This window comes from Thamnophis sirtalis, unplaced genomic scaffold (assembly GCF_051295495.1).
Source record: "Thamnophis sirtalis isolate CommonGarterSnake01/CBP01778 unplaced genomic scaffold, rThaSir2_p1.2 scaffold_4, whole genome shotgun sequence".
In the NCBI taxonomy this organism is placed as follows: Eukaryota; Metazoa; Chordata; class Lepidosauria; order Squamata; family Natricidae; genus Thamnophis; species Thamnophis sirtalis.
Window position 1 is genome coordinate 138506160 of NW_028261384.1, and position 25721 is coordinate 138531880.

The 25721-nt window shown below is 44.0% G+C and overlaps 1 protein-coding gene across 1 annotated transcript; it reads right to left on the reverse strand.

Moving 5' to 3' along the window:
• Positions 1-193: 193 nt before the first annotated feature.
• SLC22A17 (solute carrier family 22 member 17) lies at positions 194-24592 on the reverse strand. Its single transcript, XM_087714226.1, has 10 exons — positions 24260-24592; positions 22004-22351; positions 19664-19767; positions 18353-18507; positions 13202-13367; positions 9641-9774; positions 7959-8064; positions 5532-5755; positions 3419-3530; positions 194-2653 (listed from the first exon to the last, which is right to left on the reverse strand). The coding sequence occupies exons 2-10, from the start codon at positions 22340-22342 to the stop codon at positions 2338-2340; spliced, it is 1656 nt and encodes a 551-aa protein (XP_087570352.1). The 5' UTR covers positions 22343-22351; positions 24260-24592; the 3' UTR covers positions 194-2337.
• Between the last annotated feature and the right edge of the window lie 1129 nt (positions 24593-25721).

Consider the following 25721-nt stretch of genomic DNA (forward strand, 5'->3'; position numbering starts at 1 on the left):
TTGCCATGGGAACGGCTTCACAGTACTTGACAAGGGGGCTCCCTCTGATAAGGGGGAAAATTCAACATTAGAAATTTGGTCCAGACACTTACCTCCGATAAGGAGTTATCGGCTAGTAGTATAATACGGTATATAAGTCCTTATCTGGCACTTCTTTAACAGAAAGTTTAAAGCACAGCCAGTGTTTTCCGAATTGATTATATATTTCCTTTTATTTAGCTTATTAACAGTCAGTGTTTTATTTCCCTTCAAGGTTACAAAGCAGTCCAAAAAATTTTGAGCCTACTCGGGGCTTAAGGGATGGAAGGGGGGGGGGTTGCATGTTTAACTCCCGTGGGAGCAAATAAGGGGTAGTGTTTACACACACATGTGTGCATCGGCCTGAGTGGTCCTCCTGGGCATGACGCTGCGCCATTACTTCAGCCATCATCTCTCCTCCTTCCTCGGTAATACAATATTCATTCCGAGGTCCCTCCCAAACTGAGTTGCAACCGATCATAAAAATGGAAGATACGGGAAGTTCTCGATTTACAACAGTGGGTTTAGCGACCGAAGGTCCAACTAAAAAGCGACATTTTTTACAGTACAACCGTGGGCGGCATCTCCACGCTCACCGTGATTCAAATTCAGAGGCTTCCTGACTCGTGTTTTACGACCGTTGCCATGTCTCGCGGTGTTGCCATGTTACCGATTGACCCGCCGCAGCGATTCACTTAACAGCCGTGGCAAGAAAATGGTGCCAAACTCGCTGAACTCTCCCTTAGCCGCAGACATTTGGGTCTCAATGGTGGTCGTAAATCAAGGACTATCTGTACATTCCAGATTTGGGGATTGGGGGAACGGACCGCTGACGTCATCTTCGTAGACAGTGGTCTTTTCGGTTTCTCTTCACTGCGAGCTTCAATGAAGAATTTATCGGCCCAAGGTGACGATTGGACATTTTGGGAGCCCAGACCAAAAGTCACTGTCCGTGCAACGAAGAACATTGCTCGTCTCGTCTGATCTAGCCATTGGTTTCTTTCGTGGAGGGAAGGATTTGAAATAAGTCTTTGTTTTGAGGATTTGGTCACCTCTGGTCCAATGTCCTGAACGCAAGCCCTTTGCAACGAGAAGTGTGTCACGGACACAATTATTAAAAACGAGATGAATGCATAGGTTTGAATCCTGTCTTGGACGTCAGTCGGTAGACTCCGGGCCCTAATTCCCGTGTCCGACATCGGTAAAACGGAAATAAAAACAGAATTCTCTCACACCAAACCCCCAAATCGTCCCTCGAAGAACTTTTTTTTAAAAAAAAACGGAGGATTAGCTTGACCTCCTAGCTAAGCATTTCGACACTCAACTCTTAACCCTGTATCCTTGAGTTTGTAAGCTCCCCCCAAATCTTTCCATTGCCGAAAGCAGAAAGGGTATTAAAAATTCTCTTCCGGGGAGCAAATTTTCAGATTTTTCTTTCTCTCCTCGACAGTCCGCGGAGAATTGTCTGCCTGTTTGACTGAAATTTGTCTTAAATTTAAGATTTCAGTTCGTCTCTGGTGTAAAAGAATAGCGAGTACATTAAATCTTCCTTGCGGCTACCAAATTCAGTGTTTTTTTGACCTGAAGCACTTGAAGATGTAGGGACTTCAACTCCCAGAATTCCCCAGGTCGTTTTCCAGGGACAAAAATGGTGGACAATTGGCTTGACAATTGGATTCATTTAACCACTTAACAACCGTGATTTGCTTAACGAACACTGCCAAAAAAAAAAAAGGTGGTGAAATTAAGTTGGTCACCCACTTAATGATCGGCACGATTTACGACCGTAATTTCGGTTTCCATTATTCTCCTACGTCTAGGACTGTGTATTTTTTTTTAATATTTTGTCTGTTATTTAATTTCTGTTATTTTCAAGGCAGGCCGCAGGACACCCAATGTTATCCGTCCAAATGAAAAGGAATGAAAATTAACATAATTTTGTTAATTATCAAGGAAGTGGGGGAAAAAATAAACCCCACACCACCATCCTCAAGTTTGCAATGCAAATTTTTAAAAAGGCAACAGGCAGTTAAAGAGTTGAAGTCCATGCGTCTTTAAGTTTCCAAAATTGAGAGACGCTACGCTAGCTAATCATGGGGCAACTAGCTATGACTCCTAGTTTCCAATTTAAGTCCGTCCGTTTAAATAAACGGGTTTTTGCTGATGGGGCAGTCGAGATGAAGTGACTCCTTTCGTGCAACTTCAGAAACAGAAAAAGCCCGAATCTGAATTTTTTCCCCTTCCTCCTGGCTTCCATTCGGCTCTTGCGTTCGGTGGACGAGCTCACCCGTCGAGGCTCAAACCGAGCCCGCCGTGGCATCAGCTGACGGGATTCGGGGTAGAGAGCAAGGGCACGTCGTCTCGCCGTGTCACACCGTGGGAGTCCCGGCGCGCGGACTCGCCGGCCCGCCGGAGCAGGGAGGGCCTCCGGTAAAGTTCTCCGTCGTGCAAGCTTTCGGGCAAGGGTTTGCGTTTAGTCTCGGGCAGCAGGAGCAGGCAAAGCAGCGCCAGGATGTTGAGGGAGGCCAAGACGATGTGTTCGAGGAAGGAGCCGTGCTGCTCTCGCACCCGCAACAGCGGGGCGCTCAGCCCTCCGAGGGAGGCCAGGGCCAGCGTGATGCCGAGACCCTTCCCTCTGCAGATGAAAATTGTTAAGATTAGCAGGAGCTTCAAGTTTACCGCAGGGAGGAAAGGATGCAGGAAGGAGGAAGAGAGAAAGGAGGGAGGGAGGAGAAAGGACAAGTGATAGGAAGGAGGGAAGAAGGATTAAGGAAGGAAAGGAGGGGGAGGAAAGAAAAGAAGGAAGGAAAGAAGAGTGATGGAAGAAGGAAGGAAAAGAGATAAATAGGAAGGGAGGAAAAAGAAAGGAAAAAAGGAAGGAAAGGGACAGTAAAAAAGGAAGGAAGAAAAAAAAAGGAAAGAAACAACAAGTACAGAGAAAGGCAGAATGGAAGAGAAAAGGAAAAGATGGATGAATGGATGGGAGGATGGTAGGAAGGAATGAGAAAGAAAAGAGAAATAGTAAGGGAAGGAGAGAGTTAGGAAGGAGAAAGGAAAGGAAAGGGGATCGATGGATGGAAGGAAGGAAGAAGGGAACAAAGGAAGGAGAAAAAGCTGTAATCATGAGGACTAGACACTTGAAGGCAAAATGGGTGGATGAAAAGCTAAGGAAGGGTGTAAATTTACACTGGAGATTTCTCCCCGCCTCCCCGAAAGCTGTTTTTCTGTGCTATAACTCAGCACCCTCTCTGGGTTGATGGCCCAGTGCAGTGGGGAGGGAGGGCAAGAGGGAATGATTTGGGGCGAAGTGCAGGTGTGAGCACACAGCTTCATTTGTGAGAGTGGCGGGGAACCCCTCCCTATTCTCTTGGGAGGGGGGGGGGGGGCTTTTCCCGCTGACCTGATTACGGTGGGGATGACTTCGGCAGCGAAGAAGATGCTGAGGGAGCCGGCTGCGTGGGAAGTGAAGAGTCCGAGAATGGAAAACGTTCTTCGGGCCGCGTTGTTGAGATCTGCAACAGAAGACAAAACGGAAGGTGTGAAAATGACCAAAAAAGGGAGAGAAGGGGAAGTCAAACAGACCGGGGCTGCTGGGAGTTGTAGTCCAACATCTGGACAGCAGCACATTCCCAAAAGCAGGATGACCCTGCAACAGCCATTTATAGCTATCTCATCAGAGAGAGAGAGAGAAAAGGCGTTTGATAAAGTTAAATGGCAAATTTCAAAGTTTTCTTGGATCAATCCTCCCAATTTTTCTATTTCCCAGGGAGGCTTTAACATATATTTTATTTTTTAAATTCTCCTCCTGGAATTTAAAGGTGATTTTAGGAATTGATTTCTTTTAATAGGAGAAAGGCATATTGTTTCTTTTTATTTGTCGTACAACTGAACGGCAAGATTTATGGCTTGACAACCACGGATAATTAATTCGGAGTAGGACTTTTCGGTACAACGATCTTTGCAATAAACTCATTTATTCTATTTATAACTTACTCCGACCAATTTATAGCTTACTTGGTAACTTATTTCTCAACCTTGATAACTTGAGCACCTGTGGACTTTGACTCCCAGAATCCCCCAGCCAGCATGTCCACAGGTTGAACTAGAAGACCTCTAAGGTCCCTTCAAACGCTTCTGTTCTGTTCTTCTTTATTCTAGGGGGGTTAGAATAGAAGACCTCTAAGGTCTATTCTATTCTATTTTCTACTCTACTCTACTCTCTATTCTACTTTATATTCTATTCTATTCTATTGTATATTCTATATTCTATTCTATTCCACTCGACTCTACATTCTATTCTCTTCTACTTTACTCTATATTGTATTGTATTGTACTCTATTCTACTTTCTATTCTATTTTATTCTATACTCTATATTCTATTCTATTCTACTCTATTCTATATTCTATTCTACTTTACTTTCTATTGTATTGTATTGTACTGTATTGCATTCTATTCTATATTCTATTCTACTTTACATTCTATTATGTTCTACTCTACTCTATATTCTATTCTATTTTACTTTACTCTGTACTTATTCTATTCTACTTTATTCTATATTCTATTCTACTATCTATTCTATTCTACTTTACTTTATATTGTATTGTACTGTACTGCATTCTATTCTATATTCTATTGTACTTTACATTCTATTATTTTCTACTCTACTCTATGTTCTATTCTATTCTACTTTACTCTATATTCTATTCTATTGTACTGTATTGTATTCTATATTCTATTCTACTTTCAATTCTATTCTATTCTATACTACTATATTCCATTCTATTCTACTCTATATTCTATTCTACTTTACTCTATATTCCATTCTATTCTACTCTATATTCTATTCTACTTTCTATTCTACTCTACATTCTATTCTATTCTACTTTACTTTATATTGTATTGTATTGTACTGTATTGCACTCTATTCTATATTCTATTCTACTTTACATTCTATTATGTTCTACTCTACTCTCTATTCTATTCTACTTTGTACTCTATTCTATTCTACTTTACATATTCTATTCTAGTCCATATTCTATTCTATTCTACTCTATATTCTATACTACTTTCTATTCTACTCTACATTCTATTCTATTCTAATTTACTTTATATTGTATTGTACTGTATTGCATTCTATTCTATATTCTATTCTACTTTACATTCTATTATTTTCTACTCTACTCTATGTTCTGTTCTATTCTACTTTACTCTATATTCTATTCTATTGTACTGTATTGTATTCTATATTCTATTCTACTTTCAATTCTATTCTACATTCTATTCTATACTACTATATTCCATTCTATTCTACTCTATATTCTATTCTATTCTATTTTACTCTATATTCTATTCTATTGTATTGTACTATATTGTATTCTATTCTATATTCTATTCCACTTTATTCTATTCTATTCTATTCTACTTTATATCCTATCCTATCCTATCCTACTCTATTCTAGCTTTACATCTTAGGCTGAAGATTTTCCTTAGAAATTGAGCCTGGGGTGCTTACATTCTCCCAGCCCCAGCAGGATCAGAGAGGAGATGCCAGTCAGGGTGGTGGTGAGGAGCAAAATCCCGCGACGTCCATACCGGTGTACGGTGAGGCACAGAAAGAGGCACCCAAGACCGGCGCTGCCAGCCGACAACAGGAAGGGGAAGTAGAACTTGGCGCGTGGGTCCTCCATCGACTCCCAGGCCTGCTGGTAGCAGTGGGAGATCGCGTGGGCTATGAATCTGGAGGAGAGCCAGCCAAAGGGAGAAACCAAAAATTGGCTTAAGGGTCTCAAAAGCACGAGAACAAACCAGGATACCCCAGACCCAATTAGGACGGAAGGAAGAATCTCACCGTCGTTAAAAGGACCCACAAGAGGCAAATAAGGAAGTCCCTTTGGTCTAGTGGCTAAGGCACCAGACTAGAAAGCAAGGAACCGTGAGTTCGAATCCTGCCCATTGGCATGAAAGATGGCTGGGTGACTTTGTGCCAATCACTAGGAGACCATGAGTTCTAGTTCTACCTTAGGCACGAATGCTGGCTGGGTGACTTTGGGCTAATCACCAGGAGACGGGGAGTTCTAGTCCTGCCTCAAGAGCCGAGGTGGCGCAGTGGTTAGGGTGCAGTACTGCAGGCCACTTCAGCTGACTGCTATCTGCAGTTCAGAGGTTCAAATCTCACCGGCTCAAGGTTGACTCAGCCTTCCATCCTTCCGAGGTGGGTGAAATGAGGACCCAGATTGTGGGGGCGATATGCTGACTCTGTAAACCGCTTAGAGAGAGGGCTGAAAGCCCTATGAAGCGGTATATAAGTCTAACTGCTATTGCTATTGCTTAAGCATGAAAGACAACTGGGTGACTTTGGGCCAACCACCAGGAGACAGGGAGTTCTAGTCCCACCTTAAAGATAATTGGGTGACTTTGGCCCAATCACCAGGAGACAGGGAGTTCTAGTCCCACCTTAAAGATAATTGGGTGACTTTGGCCCAATCACCAGGAGACAGGGAGTTCTAGTCCCACCTTAAAGATAATTGGGTGACTTTGGCCCAATCACCAGGAGACAGGGAGTTCTAGTCCCACCTTAAAGATAATTGGGTGACTTTGGCCCAATCACCAGGAGACAGGGAGTTCTAGTCCCACATTATGCATGAAAGAGAACATGGGTGACTTTAGTCCAATCACCAGGAGACAGGGAGTTCTAGTCCCACCTTAAAGATAATTGGGTGACTTTGGCCCAGTCACCAGGAGACAGGGCGTTCTAGTCCCACCTTAAAGATAATTGGGTGACTTTGGCCCAATCACCAGGAGACAGGGAGTTCTAGTCCCACCTTAAAGATAATTGGGTGACTTTGGCCCAATCACCAGGACACAGGGAGTTCTAGTCCCACCTTAAAGATAATTGGGTGACTTTGGCCCAATCACCAGGACACAGGGAGTTCTAGTCCCACCTTAAAGATAATTGGGTGACTTTGGCCCAATCACCAGGAGACGGGGAGTTCTAGTTCCACCTTATGCATGAAAGATAACTGGGTAACCTTTGGCCAATCACCAGGAGACAGGGAGTTCTAGTCCCACATAATGCACGAAAGACAACATGGGTGACTTTGGTCCAATCACCAGGAGACAGGGAGTTCTAGTCCCGCCTTATGCATGAAAGACAACTGGGTAACCTTTGGCCAATCACCAGGAGACGGGGAGTTATAGTCCCACCTTATGCATGAAAGATAACTGGGTAACCTTTGGCCAATCACCAGGAGACGGGGAGTTCTAGTCCCACATAATGCACGAAAGACAACATGGGTGACTTTGGTCCAATCACCAGGAGACAGGGAGTTCTAGTCCCACCTTAAAGATAATTGGGTGACTTTGGCCCAAACACCAGGAGACGGGGAGTTCTAGTCCCACTTTATGCATGAAAGACAACTGGGTAACCTTTGGCCAATCACCAGGAGCGGGGAGTTCTAGTCCCACATAATGCACGAAAGACATCATGGGTGACTTTGGTCCAATCACCAGGAGACAGGGAGTTCTAGTCCCACTTTATGCATGAAAGACAATTGGGTAACCTTTGGCCAATCACCAGGAGACAGGGAGTTCTAGTCCCGCCTTATGCATGAAAGACAACTGGGTAACCTTTGGCTAATCACCAGGAGACGGGGAGTTCTAGTCCCACATAATGCACGAAAGACAACATGGGTGACTTTGGTCCAATCACCAGGCAACAGGGAGTTCTAGTCTCACATTAGGCATGAATTATTTATTTTTAAAAAATAAAGGCAGGCGATATAAGTGAAATAAATAAATCTGAAAGCAGAGCTCCCTAAAAAATGTATGCTAGCACCTTGCCTCTTTTACCAAGGTTTCTACACCTCTCAGCTGCCCACAAGTCAACCCTACCATTCCTGAAGCCTCCATAGGGTCTAGTAGCATGCGGAGTTCAACTTACGTGGTAAAACCAAGGATCAGAATGTTTTTCCAGATGTTCCTGCAGGACAGGAGGCTGCGGAGTGAAATCTGGGCAGCTGCAGGCAGATGGCAAACGTTGTCCAGCTCTGCAGGGTTGGCGGGAGATGGGAGGGGACAGATCAGAGAGGGGAGGAAGGGAAAACGAAGGTCCATCAGTGGAGATGTTATCACACCATCCACACAAACAGAGAGCGGACGTCTAGAGCAGTGTTTCTCAATCTCAGCAGCTTAAAGATGTGTGGACTTCAATTCCCAGAATTCCCCAGCCACGCTTAAACACTGTCTTAAAGGCCAAAAAACCAGTCATGGGAATTCTGGGAGTTGAAGTCCACCCATCTTCAAATGGCCATGGCTGAAAAACACTGAAAGGCCCCAAAAGCAGCCATGGGAATTCTGGGAGTTGAAGTCCACCATCTTGAAGCAGCCGAGGCTGAAAAGCACTGTCTTAAAGGCCCCAAAACCAGCCATGGGGATTCTGGGAGTTGAAGTTCACCATCTTGAAGCAGCCGAGGCTGAAAAGCACTGTCTTAAAGGCCCCAAAACCAGCCATGGGGATTCTGGGAGTTGAAGTTCACCATCTTGAAGCAGCCGAGGCTGAAAAGCACTGTCTTAAAGGCCCCAAAACCAGCCATGGGGATTCTGGGAGTTGAAGTTCACCATCTTGAAGCAGCCGAGGCTGAAAAACACTGTCTTAAAGGCCCCCAAAACCAGCCATGGGAATTCTGGGAGTTGAAGTCCACCCATCTTCAAATGGCCATGGCTGAAAAACACTGTCTTAAAGGCCTCAAAGCCAGCCATGGGGATTCTGGGAGTTGAAGTCCACCATCTTGAAGCAGCCGAGGCTGAAAAACACTGTCTTAAAGGCCCCCAAAACCAGCCATGGGAATTCTGGGAGTTGAAGTCCACCCATCTTCAAATGGCCACTGCTGAAAAAACACTGTCTTAAAGGCCCCCAAAACCAGCCATGGGAATTCTGGGAGTTGAAGTCCACCCATCTTCAAATGGCCATGGCTGAAAAACACTGTCTTAAAGGCCCCAAAAGCAGCCATGGGAATTCTGGGAGTTGAAGTCCACCCATCTTCAAATGGCCACTGCTGAAAAAACACTGTCTTAAAGGCCCCAAAAGCAGCCATGGGGATTCTGGGAGTTGAAGTCCACCCATCTTCAAATGGCCACTGCTGAAAAGCACTGTCTTAAAGGCCCCAAAACCAGCCATGGGAATTCTGGGAGTTGAAGTCCACCATCTTCAAATGGCCACTGCTGAAAAACACTGTCTTAAAGGCCCTAAAAGCAGCCATGGGGATTCTGGGAGTTGAAGTTTACCCATGTTCACATGGCCATGGCTGAAAAACACTGTCTTAAAGGCCCTAAAAGCAGCCATGGGGATTCTGGGAGTTGAAGTCCACCCATCTTCAAATGGCCACTGCTGAAAAAACACTGTCTTAAAGGCCCCAAAACCAGCCATGGGAATTCTGGGAGTTGAAGTTCTCACGTCCTAAACTTGACTCTCAAACAAGCAATTACAAAGTGGTAACTTATCTCAGAATTGTGCCGAAAGGATCCCAGTTTAAAACTCACACACTGAGCTATGGTAATGCTGTAATGCCCAGTCAACCAACTGGCACGACGGGGTTTTGTTTTTTGGCAAGCTGCAATACTCACCATCCAGGGCCTCCCGGGTCTCGGGTTCCTGGGCGTTGCCATCTTGGCACAGGGCTAACAAGACTTCCTTGGCCTGAGTTGTCCGACGGGTGGCCAAGAGCCAACGGGGAGATTCCGGATACAACCCTGGGCAGCTAGGAAGAAAGGGAGGATTAAAAAAAAAAAGAGGGAAAATTAAAGAGGGAGGGAGGAAGGAGAGAATTTTTAAAAAAAAATAAAGAGGGAGGGATGGAGGAGGCAGAAGGGTGAAAGAGGAGGGAAGGGAAAGTATTTTAAAAAGGAAATATTAAGTAGGGAGGGAGGAAGAAAGAAAGGAAGAAAGGAAGGAAGGAAGGAAGGCATTTAAAAAAGAAAAATTAAAGAGGGAGGGATGGGGAAGGAAGGGGGAGAGAATTTTAGATAGGAAATATTAAGTAGGGAGGGAGGGATGAAGAAAGGAAGGAAGGAGGGGATTTAAAGAAAATTAAAGAGGGAGGGAGGGGGGAGGCAGAAGGGTGGAAGAGGAAGGAAGGGAAAGTATTTTAAAAAGGAAACATTAAGTAGGGAGGGAGGGAGGAAGAAAGGAAGGAATTTAAAAAAGAAAAATTAAAGAGGGAGGGATAGGGAAAGAAGGGAGAGAATTTTAAATAGGAAATATTAAGTAGGGAGGGAGGGATGAACAAAGGAAGGAGGGGATTTAAAAATGAAAAATTAAAGAGGGAGGGATAGGGAAAGAAGGGAGAGAATTTTAAAAAGGAAATATTAAGTAGGGAGGGAGGGATGAACAAAGGAAGGAAGGAGAGGATTTAAAGAAAATTAAAGAGAGAGGGAGGGAGAGAAGGAAGGAGGGAATTTAAAAAAGAAAAATTAAAGAGGGAGGGATAGGGAAAGAAGGGAGAGAATTTTAAAAAGGAAATATTAAGTAGGGAGGGAGGGATGAAGAAAGGAAGGAGAGGATTTAAAGAAAATTAAAGAGGGAGGGAGGGAGAGAAGGAAGGAAGGAGGGAATTTAAAAAAGAAAAATTAAAGGGAGAGGGAGAGGAGGGAAGGGAGAGAATTTTAAAAAGGAAACATTAAGTAGGGAGGGAGGGAGGAAGAAAGAAATAAAGGAAGGAAGGAGGGAATTTAAAAGTGAAAAATTAAAGGGAGAGGGATAGGGAAAGAAGGGAGAGAATTTTAAAAAGGAAATATTAAGTAGGGAGGGAGGGATAAACAAAGGAAGGAAGGAGAGGATTTAAAGAAAATTAAAGAGAGAGGGAGGGAGAGAAGGAAGGAGGGAATTTAAAAAAGAAAAATTAAAGAGGGAGGGATAGGGAAAGAAGGGAGAGAATTTTAAAAAGGAAATATTAAGTAGGGCAGGAGGGATGAAGAAAGGAAGGAAGGAAGGAAGGAGAGGATTTAAAGAAAATTAAAGAGAGAGGGAGGGAGAGAAGGAAGGAGGGAATTTAAAAAAGAAAAATTAAAGGGAGAGGGAGAGGAGGGAAAGGAGAGAATTTTAAAAAGGAAATATTAAGTAGGAAGGGAGGGAGAAAGAAAGAAAGAGAAAAAAACGGAGAGGATTTAAAAAAAGAAAATTAAAGAGGGAGGGAGGGAGGAAGCAAGGGAAGGAAGAGAGGATGGAGGGAAGGAAGGATGGAGGAAGGGAAGGAAGGAGGAAAGGAAGGTAGGAGGGAGGGAAGGAAGGAAAGGAAGGAAAGAAGGTTTTGTAATTCATGTTCAATAAAAATAAAAAGCCAAAACAGGAACGGAACTCATCTTCCAAACAATTCTGCTAATAAATGGAGAAACAACATCTTCCAGCGAAGATGAACAAACAAACAAGGATTAAACCTGGAACTGCCTTGCCAAGATTTCAAGATTCTGTGGTTCTATATTAACAATAAAGCAGCATTTGAGAGACCCTGGGTGCTCGTTCCCGCTATGGCCTACTGGGAAGGGCTGTGAAATTTCTCCCAAATTCCTCTCTAACGTGTGGCCAAAACGGGCCTTCCGACGAACGGCACAATTCAAGACAAAACTGGGAACACAAGGAATAGAGCCCCATGTATCTCGCTCAGCTCCCAGCAGCCCCGTGGGAAGTCTTATTTAAAACATTTCCATGGCAATGGCTAAATTTAACACGTCCATTTGTCTTCTCACTAAGCCAATTGTCCTCTGGAAGGCGGCAGGAGGGCAGGAAGTAACCCGGGGTCTACAATTTATGCAGATTTATGCGATTTTTGCCTCGCATTCCTGAAATGCATAAAGATCAGCGCATCTCCTTGGTTTTATAAGGGACTAGAGCTGGATACCCGTGCTACGCTACGAAACTCTGTGATCGGGCTTGATACTTAAAGCTTGAAAATTAATGTAGAAGGTGTAAGCTCCTTAGCATCAGAGCGTGTTAATATAAGGTAACTGGAAGTTGGAACAGAGCTCTTTTCAGGTGGGGAGAGGGAGTAGAATGTCTATACTTTCAGCTTGCAGGCTGGATGAGTCACGCGCTGGCCATGCCCACGCCCGGTCTAGCGAAAGGGTAACATGAGAGTGTGTTGATATAAGGCAACTCAGTTGAAACAGAGTTCCTTTCAGGTGGGGAGAGGGAGTAGAATGTCTAACTCCTTAGCATTAGTGTGTGTTAATATAAGGCAAATGGCAGTTGGAACAGAGTTCCTTTCAGGTGGGGAGGGGGAGTAGAATGTCTAACAGCATCAGAGCATATTAATATATGGCAACTGGCAGTTGGAACAGAGTTCCTTTCAGGTGGGGAGAGGGAGTAGAATGTCTAACTCCTTAGCATCAGTGTGTGTTAATATGAGGCAACTGGCAGTTGAAACAGAGTTCCTTTTAGGTGGGGAGGGGGAGTAGAATGTCTAACTCCTTAGCATCGACGTGTGTTAATATAATATATAGTACTGCATAACAACTACTGATGATCTGATGGTCATTTTGAAAAATCCTTTCTTAGCAAGCACCTAAGAAGCCAAGAGGAACAAACGTGTCAAATTTCAAGTTTGTAGGCTTTACAGTTCTTGAGATTTCTTGATGAGTGAGTGCTATTTGGCTTTTATAGAGAGAGATAATAATGAAATCACATTATTTACTTATACATAGTAATAATCTTTCAACTTCTAATTTCTACCTCTATTATCTAACCATTCCCATGTTGAAAAATATTCTGTATCTTCTTTATCTTTTATCTTTAACGTTAACGTATCCATTTCCGCGCAATCTAGTATTTTTTTCATCTGCAGGAGTTTCCTCATTTTTCAAGTGCTGTGCAAATACAATTCTTGATGCGGTCAAGACACGTACTATGGAATATATATTCCCTTTGTCATATTTTTCTGGTAATATACCTAACGAAAATATTTGCTTTATCATTTTCTCTAACCATATATGTATATTCCCCCAAATATTTTTTCTTGTCTTTGGATTCCCAGTCTCTTGTAGGGAACAGCATCAAGACGGTTTGATGTTGACTTTCCTTCTCACCCGTTCTTCTTTCCTGGGGCCGAGTGGCCATTTCTCTCCTTTTAATGGTTCTGGCATCCCTTCCCCAACGTTGCTTGAACCAGTGTGGAGAAAGGGAAGCCAACTTACCCATACAGCAGGCAAACCCCCATTCCGGCTGAGATCACCCCTTGTAGAATGCGCCAACCGCCGCAGACCCACGCCAGGCCCAGGAGAAGGAACTGCCCTCCCACCTGGACGAGGTCTCCTGCCATGGCTACCGGCAGCCGTTGCGAAGGACAACACAACTCCAAACCTAGGGAAGGACAGAAGGTAGGCAGGGCGTCGTAACTCAACAGGCAGAATAGAGGTGCAAGTCCTCACCTTACGACCAGAATGGAGCACCAAATGTATTGATATTTTATGTATTACTAGCTGGATACCCGTGCTCCGCTACGAAACTATATGATCGGGCTTGATAAATCGATACTTACAGCTTGAAAATTAATGAGTAGTTAATGAGGATCCCACAGAATCCTCTCCTCTCCTATCCCCTTTCTCTCCCTCAGGCTGGCCCCATTGCTCCGCTCATATCCCCTTCTCTCCCTCAGGCTTGCTCCACAGATGCCTCTCCTATCTTATCCCCTTCTCTCCCTCATTCTAACTCCTTAGCATCAGAGCGTTTTTCAGATGGGGAGTAGAATGTCTAAACTCCCAGCCCGCAGGCCGGATGAGTCACGCGTGCCCAAGTGGCGTTGGAACAGAATTCTTTTCAGGTGGGGAGGGGGAGTAGAACGTCTGCCTTCTTAGCATCGGGGTGTGTTAATAATAATAAAAAGAAATACTAATGATCTGATGGTCATTTTGAAAAATCCTTTCTTAGCGAGCACTTACAAGCCAAGAGGAACATACATGCCAAATTTCAAGTTTGTAGGCTTTATTGTTCTATTCCATTCTATATTCTATTCTATTCCTATATTCCATTCTATTCCTATATTCTATTCTATTTAATTCTATTCTATTCTTTCCATATTCTATCCTATTCTATCCTATTCCTATATTCTATTTTATTCTATTTAATTATATTCTATTCTTTCCATATTCTATCCTATATTATCCTATATTCTATTCTATTCCTATATTCTATTCTATTTAATTCTATTCTATTCTTGCCATAATCTATCCTATTTTATCCTATCCTATATTCTATTCTATTCCTATATTCTATTTTATTCTATTCTATTCTTTCCATATTCTATCCTATTTTATCCTATCCTATATTCTATTCTATTCCTATATGCTATTTTATTCTATTCTATTCTTTCCATATTCTATCCTATATTATCCTATCCTATATTCTATTCTATTCCTATATTCTATTCTTTCCATATCCTATCCTATTTTATCCTATCCTATATTCTATTCTATTCCCACATGCTATTTTATTCTATTTAATTCTATTCTATTCTTTCCATATCCTATCCTATTTTATCCTATCCTATATTCTATTCTATTCCTATATGCTATTTTGTTCTATTCTATTCTTTCCATATTCTATTCTATCCTATATTCTATTCTATTCTATTCCTATATTCTATTGTATTCTATTTAATTCTATTCTATTCTTTCCATATTCTATCCTATTTTATCCTAGCCTATATTCTATTCCTATATTCTATTGTATTCTATTTAATTCTATTCTATTCTTTCCATATTCTATTCTATTCTATCCTATATTCTATTCTATTCCTATATTCTATTCTATTCTATTCTATTCTTTCCATATTCTATCCTATTCTATCCTACCCTATTCTACTCTATCCTAAGTAGGAAATTTAAAAAGTCAGTTTTGGCCCATTTTACGACTTTTCCCGCCCCATTTGTTAAGCGAACCACTGCAGTGGCGAAGTTAGCAACATGGCCATTAAGTGGGATCTGGCTTCTCTTATTAACTTTGCTTGTCAAGACGGTTGCAAAACGAGAACACTTCACTCCGGGATATTGGAACCGCCATAAACGTGAGTCCATTGTCAAGCCTCCAAATGTAAATCACGGGGATGCTGCAATGGTCGTAAGTTTTTTTCCCCCAGAGCCCGCTGTAACTTTGATCGGTCGCTAAATGGAACCGTTGTACGTCGAGGACGATCGGTAATCCAAACTATAGCTGGAAGTTTACGGCATCATTCTCTAAAGTTGGCCATTTTAAGATGGGTGGACTTCAACTCCCAGAATTCCCTTGGTCATTTTTCCGGAAAATATTTATGGACAATGGGCTCACTTAATCGTAATAGCCGTGATTTGTTTTAACAAGCACTGCCAAAAAAAATGTTATTAAATCATCTCGGTCACGTGATGATTCATTTAATGACCGGCATGACTTACGACGATAATTCTGGCCTCCATTATGGTCCTTCCCCCTCCTCCCCGCCCCATTTTGCCTGTTATTTAATTTCAGTTATTTTTCAAGGAAGGACACCCAAGGGCATGTAATATTACCCGTCTTAATGAAAAGGAATGAAAATTAACATAATGATATTAATTAAGCAAGCCAAAAGAACAACAACAACTTAACACAGCACAGAAAAATTAGCCAATTTTAAAAAGGGAACAAGCAGTTAAGTGCTTCTCCGAGTTTAAGAATAAGGGCAGGAGATGATGGGGGGTTTGCAATCCATGTCTGATGAAGCATTTCTCAAATCTCCCGGAATTTATGGCGTGTAAACAACCCATGTTTCAAGCATGGATTAATTTTGGAATGGCTGCATTTGAAGGTTGTGGCTTGTGGAACAATTTCAGGATTGGACAAACCAACATAACAAGAGTTGGAAGGGACCTTGGAGGTCTTCTAGTCCAACCCCCTGCTCAGGCCGGAGACCTTATATCACGCGGGAAAAAATAGTCCAATCTCTTCTACAAACCTTCCAGTGATGGAGAGCCCAGGATTTTTGGTGGCAAGCTGTTCCACGGGTTAATTGTCCTCCCTGTTAGGAAGCTATCTATCTATCTATCTATCTATCTATCTATCTATCTATCTATCTATCTATCTATCATCTATCTATCATCTATCTATCTATCTATCTATCTATCTATCTATCTATCTATCTATCTATCTATCATCTATCTATCTATCTATCATCTATCTATCTATCACCTATCTATCACCTATCTATCTATCTATCTATCTATCTATCTATCTATCTATCTATCTATCTATCTATTATCTATCTATCTATCTATCTATCTATCTATCTATCTATCTATCTATCTATCATCTATCTATCTATCTATCATCTATCTATCTATCTATCATCTATCTATCTATCTATCATCTATCTATCTATCTATCTATCTATCTATCTATCATCTATCTATCTATCTATCTATCTATCTATCTATCTATCTATCTATCTATCTATTTATTAGACTTATATACCGCTTTATAGGGCTTTCAGCCCTCTCTAAGCGGTCTACAGATTTTTTTTTTAGCAAATTGAGTCAGCAACTTGCCCCCACAGTCTGGGTCCTCATTTCACCCACCTCGGAAGGATGGAAGGCTGAGTCGACCTTGAGCTGGTGAGATTTGAACCGCTGAACTGCCGATCACAGTCAGCTGAAGTGGCCTGCAGTACTGCACCCTAACCACTGCGCCACCTCGTCTCTTCTCCTTCATTCCACCTTGCTTCTCTCCTTGACGACTTTTCCATCTGTTGCTTCTCGTCCCTACCTTCGGGGTCTTTGGAGAAGAGGTCCGACATTTCCCAGCCACCAGAAAGGCAGCTGCCTTCGGAGGCTGAGATGAGTGAGGAGGAAGAACAGCTGAGGCCAGCTGTTCCAGATGTGGCTGGCTCCAGATGCGCATATGCACAGAGCAATTAGGAGAGGAGAACACGGGAGGACGAGGAGTCACCTCGGGAAGCAAAGCACACGTGGACGCTGAATGGGGAATCTCCCTGGCTGGGGAATAAATAGAAGGAAAGGGGAGTGGTGGTCGTAGGAGACAACAGTTCGTATTTCTGAAGATTTTGCTCATTGTGTTTCGTGCCACAAAGCCTGGGAGCTCCCATTGCAATTATCGCAAAGAACTGATAAGGTCTGTACTGCAGTTAACTCCTTGAAGGACTCTTGCCTGGGCTTTTCGGTGGGTGAATGCCATTAATTCCCAAGAGGTAAATAAAAAGGGGTGTTTTCTTTATATTTCTTGCTTCTGTTAAGGCTGGATCAGAACAACTGGAGGTTATAACATATAAAGAGCAATTGCAGGAATTGGGTATGTCTAGTTTAATGAAAAGAAGGACGAGGGGAAACATGATAGCAGTGTTCCAATATCTCAGGGGTTGCCACAAAGAAGAAGGGGTCAACTTATTCTCCAAAGCACCTGAGGGTAAGACAAGAAGCAATGGGTGGAAACTAATCCAGGAGAAAAGCAAGCTAGAACTAATGGGGAATTTACTAACAGTTAGAAGAATTAACCAGTGGAACAACTTGCCACCAGAAGTTTTGGGTGCTCCAACACTGGAAATTTTCGTGGCACAACAAAACCGCGAAGCCTTTATCCGCAGAGATATAAGCGCGTCGCTAAAGCTGCGACGTCATCACTGCGCATCATCACCGCTGCGACAACAGCGCGGCAACAGAAGGGCGCTTTAAAACGGCGCCGTGGCAAAAAGCCGATTTCAATTAAGGTAAGTGTTAGGATTAGGTTTAGGGGTTTGTTTTAGGGTTAGGTTTAGGGTTAGGTTTAAGTTTAGGATTAGGGTTAGATTTAGAGTTAGGTTTAGGGTTAGGTTTAGGGTACTGAGTGCTTGGGAATGCGCGGATTTGCCCTCCGCGATTATGTCATCGCGGTAGGGTTGCGTTTTTCCTTAGCGCTTCGAACGGCGCGAATTAGTCTTCGCGCGTATGTCTCCGCGGATAAGGGCTTCGCGGATTTGTGGTGGAACCGAAATTTTTAAAGAAGCAACTGGACAGCCAATTGTCTGAATTGATATAGGGTTTCCTCCCTCGGCTGGGGGGTTGGACTAGAAGACCTCCAAAGTCCCTTCCAACTCTGTTATTCTTTTATATATGTATTCCCCGTCCTAACTGCATTTTGTTCCTTCCCCCTTTTGGGCTATTATTTTAAAACTCATTAAAAAAAACGACAAAAATTTAGCGCATCGAAAGAAATACGTTGCCACATTTTAAAAACATATATTCGCAGCCAGCGCATCAGTTCCTAAGCCAGGATTGGGGGTCTAATCCAGCCGTCCAAAGAAATCCAAATTTGGGGGCGATGCACGGAAGCGCCGGCGTGCTACTTACGGGTAATGTAGAGGGCGAGTTGCATGGCACCCAGCATTGTGCCCCACAGGGACCGGCCCAGTATGAAGATGGAGGGAGAAGCGGCGAAGGCTGCCAGGAAGCCCACGGGGCAGCCGAGAGCCAGCGTCAGTAGGAAAGTACTCCGTCGCCCTACACTGTGAAAAGCAAAGAAAATCGAGAGATTTTACAGGGCAGTCCTTGAGTCCTCCATCGGGGCCGCAGAGGCGGTGGTTAAGCGAGTCGTGCCAGATTTTGCCCCCTTTCCCGCAAACGCATTGTTGCATTTGAGACATTTGTCAAGGTGAATCTTGCCCCATATTACGATGTTTCTTGCCGCCGTCGTTAAGCGAGCCACTGCAGTGGTCAAGTTAGCGACACGGCTGTTAAGCAAATCCGGCTTCCTCTTTGACTCTTAGTAGAAGGTCGCAAAATGGGATCAGGTGACCCCCGGGTTCCTGCCACCATCATAAATACGAGTCAGTTGTCTGAATTTTGATCATGTGACCATGGGGATGCTGGTAGAGTCATTGAGTGCGAAAAACGGTTGTAAGTCACATTCTTCAGTGCCGCTGTAACTCTAAATGGTCACTAAAGAAACTGTTGAAAATGGTGGGCTATCTATACTTGAGTTTTTCTTTCTTTCTTTTTCTTTCCTTCCTTACCTTCCTTTTTCTTTTTTCTTTCCTTCCTTCCTTTTTCTTTCTTACTTTTCTTTTCCCTTCCTTCCTTCCATCTTTCCTTTTCTCTTTCCTTCCTTCCTCCCTCCCCTTCCTTCCTTCCTCCCTTTTCTTTTTCCTTCCTTCCCTTCCTTTTTTCCCTTTTCTTTCTTTCTTCCTTTCTTTTTCTTTCTTACTTTTCTCTTTCCTTCCTTTCTTCTCTTTTCTCTTTCCTTCCTTCCATCTTCCTTCCTTTCTTTTCTCTTTCCTTCCTTTTTTCTCTTTTCTCCCTTCCTTCCATCTTTCTTTCTTCTTTCGCGCTGTCCTTACTTCCTCTTTCTTTCTTTCTTTCTTTCTTTCTTTCTTTCTTTCTTTCTTTCTTTCTTTCTTCCTTCCTTCCTTCCTTCCTTCCTTCCTTCCTTCCTTCCTTCCTTCCTTCCTTCCTTCCTTCCTTCCTCTTTCTTTCCTTTCTTCCTTCCCTCTCTCTCTCTCTCCCTCCTTCCTTCCTTATACATGCCACCCATCTGGAGGGGCCCCTAAGTGACTGACAACCCGTAAAAATAATTAACCAATAAAAAACCCCATATGAAAACCATAAATAGCAACACCGTTTAGCTGACAAACCAAAAACTCCCATCCGAACCTTCCCATTTACCTGTCCGCCAGGTGACCCAGGAAAACGGCTCCTGCTGCGAAGCCCAGAAGGAAACAGATCTGCTCCAGAGGGATCACCCAGCTGCCAGAATGATCCAGGGACCACTGCAGAGAAGAAAAAAGGATAAAAGGATTTTTAAAATTTATATACATATATATTTTCAATTCATTCACACCTTCAAAGCAATAAATGCGTGATTTAAATCTGATACTGGTTGCATCATTCGAGACTGTTGCATCTTCACAGTCCTCAGCTTACGACCTATTTGAGGTTACGACGGTGCTGGGAAAAGCGACTTATGATTGGTCCTTGTTTTTACGGTTCCACCACAAAACCGCGGTAGACTAAAGCACGCTCGACAAAAGCGCGTACCTGACGTCATCACAGCGCGACGAAAACATCACGCTGTGAGCAGTAAACTTAAAATTAAAGCGAAAACCTTACCCTAACCCCCCCAAACCTAACCCTAAACCTAACCCTTAACCTAACCCTAAACCTAACCCTTAACCTAACGCTAAACCTAACGCTAACCCTTAACCTAGCCCTAAACCTAACCCTAACACTTAATGTAACCCTAACCCTAACCCTTAACCTAACCCTAAACCTAACCCTTACCTTTACGTGAATCGGCTTGCTTTAAAATCGCTTTTAAAATCTCCGCGGTCGTATTTGTCGCGCTGCTGATGACGTCAGGTACGCGCTTTAATCGGGCGCGCTTTAGTGGACCGCGGTTTTGTCGTGCCACGGTTTTTACAGCACCTGCATTGCAGGATAGTCCTCGACCAGGGGTAAGGTCCTGCCGCTTTAACAACCGGTTTGCCCAAACCTGTCCGAACCGGCTGACTCTCCGCACTGATCATAGTGGAGCCGAAAATTTCTATGGCTTGATTCTTTCTATCCCTTCTGCAATTACCGTATTTTTCAGAGTATAAGACGCACCTTTTTTCCTCAAAAAAGAGGCTGAAAATCTTGGTGCGTCTTATACACCGAATACAGCATTTTTGGCCTCTCGAATCTGCCACCGGCTCTGCTAGTCGCCGGCAGGCCACAACACTTAAAAAATTAGCAGCATTCAATAAAATTTCTCTTTCCAAAGATCAAAAAGCCATGCCGCATTTCCTAAACGGGCTTCACGGTCTTGAATAAAACCAAAGGAAAACCTCTTGCTGATCCCATTTAGAAATTGCTGTCCCTTTTTTCTTTTGTTTGTGGAGAAAAACAACGCCCCGTTTCTCCATTGTTCAGCTTAGAAGCAGCCTTGGCTAACACAAACAATCCATAATCTGTGTTTTAACACGTTTCCAGTTGCACCATCTGCAGATAACATGTTTAACATTCTCGTGGCCTTTTTGACATTTTCTTTTCGCCTTTGTTTTTTTCCTTGGCGGCCTCCAATCTCTGCGACTCACGAACCGCCTAAAACACTTCAAGGAAAATAGATGACGAATCTTTTATTTGCTTTTATTAACGTACACTTAATAAGGCCACGTAAATCCACAATTCTACTTTAGCGTAAAGCTACGTTAACAGAATTCTACTTTATCATAAAGCTACACTAAAGGCAAGCGTGAAAGTTCCGGTAGTCCTCAACGTACGACCACAATTCAGCTGAGAAAAAAATCCGTCGCTAAGCAAGATGACGGGACTGTGGGGATGCTGCCACAGTCATAAGTACGAAGACTGGTTGTAGAGTCACTTCTATCACAGCCGAACAATTGGTCTTAAGTCAAGGACTATCTATCTGCCACGATTGAGCCCCACATTTCTATTGATAAGCAAGGCCGTTGAGTTTTGTCTCATTTTACGACCTTCCTTGCCACAGTTGTTAAGTGAATCACTGTGGCTCTTAAGGCAGTAACCTGGTTGTTAAGTGAATCAGTAGGTCGCAAAAGGGGATCATGTGACCCCAGGGCACTGTGGCCGTCATAAATACGAGTCAGTTGCCCAGCGTCTCTATTTTGATCTTGGGAATGCTACAATGGTTGTAAGTGTGAAAAACACTCTTAAATCACTTTTTTACAGCACCGTTGTAGTTTTGGTCGCTAAAATGAACAGTTGTAAGTCGAGGACTACCTATTTCAATCTCCCACCATCTCTTTTACAGCCCGAAGGTTCTTCCTTCTCTTTCTCCACCCATTGTGCAGCTGTGGGGCTAGGCTGCCTCTTCTCTATTTCCTAGCTTGCATTTTTGAAGTCTTTTGCATAAATCATCACAATGAGAATATACTGTATCTGTGGAGCAAAACTCAGCCCTGGTGACAGGAAAGGCATCTGGCCAGTAAACACTCAGCTGCATTAGGATGTCCAAACTCAGGAAAACGAAGTGGTGGAGATACTCACCTCTGTCACTGGGTTGCTGGTGAGGATGGGGAGTCCCCCAGAGTCTCCACTTTGACCATGGGGACCATGACAGGTGGTGTTATCGGACAGCTTGGTGCCGTTGGAGTCCCCGCAACGATGCAGAGGGGTGAGAGCGAAGAGGGCGTCTGAACCCAAGGCCAAACCCACAAGGACGCAGGGAAGACAGCTGAGAGCCAGCAGAAGGCGCTGCCGACGTTGGCCCCGGGCCCCCAGGCGCTCCAACAGCCATTCGAAGGAGGGAGGGCCCACCTCCGAAGCCGAGGTGGTAAAATCCCTTCGGGGACCCCCGGGATCTGGGACCGGGGGGCTGGTGTCCATGGGAAGCGTCTGCAGAAGGGGGGGGGGGAAATGGAATGAATAAGGCAATAAGGAAGAAGTACAAGAGAGAAAAGCGAGAGGGGAAAAGAAGAAGGGTTTAAATGAATGATTTTGGAACTGTGGCCCCTTTAAGATGGGCGGACTTCAACTCCCAGAATTCCCCCAGCCAGTAGGAATTCTGGGAGTTGAAGTCCACCCGTCTTAAAGGGGCCAGCACTGCTTTAAATGAATGGCTGCATCTCTAAACAGCCTTGCCTTGGTTTTGGAATCCAGCAATCCTCACAGATGATGTGATCTAGCACTATGCCCAATACAGGTAGTCCTTAACTTACAACGGTTCATTTAGTGACCATTCAAAGTTACAACGGCATTGAAAAAAGGGAGTTATGACTCATGACCGTTGCAGCATCACGTGATTTACATTCGAATGCTTGACAAGGGCTTCATATTTACGACAATCGCAGAGTCCCTGGGGTCGCGACCTTCGGACGAGCAAAATCAACAGGGGATCCGGATTCACTTAACAACCGTTGGACTCATTTAACAGCGGCAGGGATTCACTTCAGAAATACACGTCATAAAATCTCACTTCCCAGTCTCACTTAGCAACATAAATTCGGGGCTCCATTGTGGTCGTAAGTCGAGGACTACCTGTTACGGAAATATTAACTCAGGTTAAAATAAACCAAGACTCTTGGCTTAGGGCAGGGGTCGGCAACCTTAAACACTCAAAGAGCCACAAAGGTCCTAAACGGAAGGCCGCCCCCTGCCCCGCCCCCCAATTCTGGAGCCAACCAGAAGTCTGGCTACCCCACCATAGAGTCTCCTCCTAGTGCGGCATCCTTTTTCCTCTGCTGACCAGAAGTCTGGTTCTCCCCCACCATAGAGTCTCCTCCTAGTGCGGCATCCTTTTTCCTCTACCTGTCCTAACCGAAAGCTCTATCAATTGTGGAGCCGACCAGCGACAGGGAGCCGCAGCAGAAGGATAAAAGAGCCACATGCGGCTCCCGAGCTGCAAGTTGCCGATTCCTGCCATATGGGGAGAGAAAGCAGATTATGGGAGTCCAGACAAGCAGGTTTCCTTGCAATTCCCACAATCGGCAGCATGGGGGCGCCATTTCCCTTGGGTCAAGGGGTCCCAACCCCAGGGCAGTATCGCCAGATTCATGAGTGTCAGGAATTTAACAGGTCAGGTCGTTCTGACAACCATTTGGCCCCAAACCATTGTCCCTCCCTCCCTCGAAAGGCAGGAGACCACCCTGGCATCCAGACACTGCATTTGGAGGAAGGGTCCTCGGGGCCGGCTGGGGATTCTAGGTTTTGCAATCCATCCGGGGGATACCAAGCCTTGCATCTGGGGCATGCCGGCTGGGGATGCTAGGTTTTGCAATCCACCTACGTGACGCTGGGCATTACATCTGGGGAAGCTGGCTGGGGATGCTAGGTTTTGCAATCCATGGGAGGGGGTGTGTGCTACGCCCTACATCTGGGGAATGCTGGCTGGGGATTCTGGGTTTTGCAATCCACCCAGGGGAATGCTAGGCATTACATCTGGGGAAGCTGGCTGAGGATTCTAGATATTGTAATCCATGGGGGGGGGGGGAGGGAATGCCAGGCCTTGGAACTGGGGAAGCTGGCTGGGGATGATAGGCTTTGCAATCTATCCGAAGGGACGCCAGGCCTTTTGCAACGCCGTCCATCCAAAAGCTGGCAAGGGGGGGGGGGAGACCCTAAGGGAGGAAAGATGGGCTTTGTAGTAGCCAGGCTGAAGAAGAAAACACGGAGCAGGGGGAAGAGACAAAGCAGCGGAGGATGCAGATAATTTGGGGGGGGGATCTAAGCGGGGAGGGGGGGGCAAAAGAAGCAAGCAAAAGGCGGGGGGGGGCGTGAGAACCCAGCCTGGAGATGCTCACTCACCCAACGCCAGGCGGGCGCCCACCGACGGCCGCAAGACTCCCCGAAACCCAGCCGCCACCGCCCGGGAGTTTCAGGCCGAGGAAGCCGGCAGTCCCCGCCCCAAGGCCGCCTCTTCCTCCACCCGGAGCCGCCGCCCCCGGCCCGACGCAGCCGCCTCCTGAGCTCGCTTTAGCCAGCCCGCATCTCCAACCTGGCGCCCGCTGCAAATTAGAATAGAACGCAACGCAGTTCGGCCAAGCAAATGGCTTGGGCTTCGGATTTGGGGAGGGGGCGTCGTCAAGCCGGGCAGGCGGGGGACGAGCCCCAGGCTCTAGCCCCCACGGGCGATCCTAAGCTTCTGCGCGCCCGGGGGGGGGAGGGAAGGCTCTGGGATCGGGCGCAGCGCCTTTCCGCAATGGGTTTTTTTTTTGGGGTGGTGCTGATGGTGATTGGTCGGCCTTCAGGAGAGCATGCCGGGAGATGTAGTTCGGAAGAGCCGGGCAACCAGTCTTGGCCAACGGTATCCGAAGGTGGACATTTAAAACCTCTTTTTTGCGAAGAAGGATATGATTCCCCCCCCCCTCTCTTTGGCTGATTTGATTTTAGGGGTCGTGGACCCATCCTTTTGCCTGGGTTTCTTTTGTCCTGTTGGCGTGGGGGGGGGGGGTCTATTGGAGGCGGGGACCCCTTTGAGAGCTGGATGCAAGGACTTTTCATTTGAATGTATGCCCATGAGCGCGCATTCAAAGTGACAAAAGTTATTATTCTCTTTTATTTATTCTATTCTACACTTTATATTCTATTGTATATTCTATTCTTCTATTCTATATTGTATATTCTATTCTTCTATTCTATATTGTATATTCTATTCTTCTATTCTATATTGTATATTCTATTATTCTATTCTATTCTTATCCTATTCTTTTCTATTGTATATTCTATTCTGCATTATATTCTCTATATTCTTATACCTATTCTAATTGTATTCTTAATCTAATTGTATTCTATTCTTATTCTATTCTCTATTGTATATTCTATTACTCTATTCTATTTTATATTCTATTATTCTATATTGTATATTCTATTATTCTATTCTATTGTATATTCTGTTCTATTCTGCATTATATTCTCTATATTCTTATACCTATTCTAATTGTATTCTTATTCTTAAACTAATTGTATTCTATTCTTATTCTACTCTATTGTATATTCTATTATTCTATTCTAATTCTATTCTATTGTATATTCTGTTCTATTCTGCATTATATTCTCTATATTCTTATACCTATTCTAATTGTATTCTTATTCTTAAACTAATTGTATTCTATTCTATTCTTATTCTACTCTATTGTATATTCTATTACTCTATTCTATTTTATATTCTATTATTCCATTCTATATTGTATATTCTATTATTCTATTCTAATTCTATTCTTTTCTATTGTATATTCTATTCTATTTGCATTATATTCTCTATATTCTT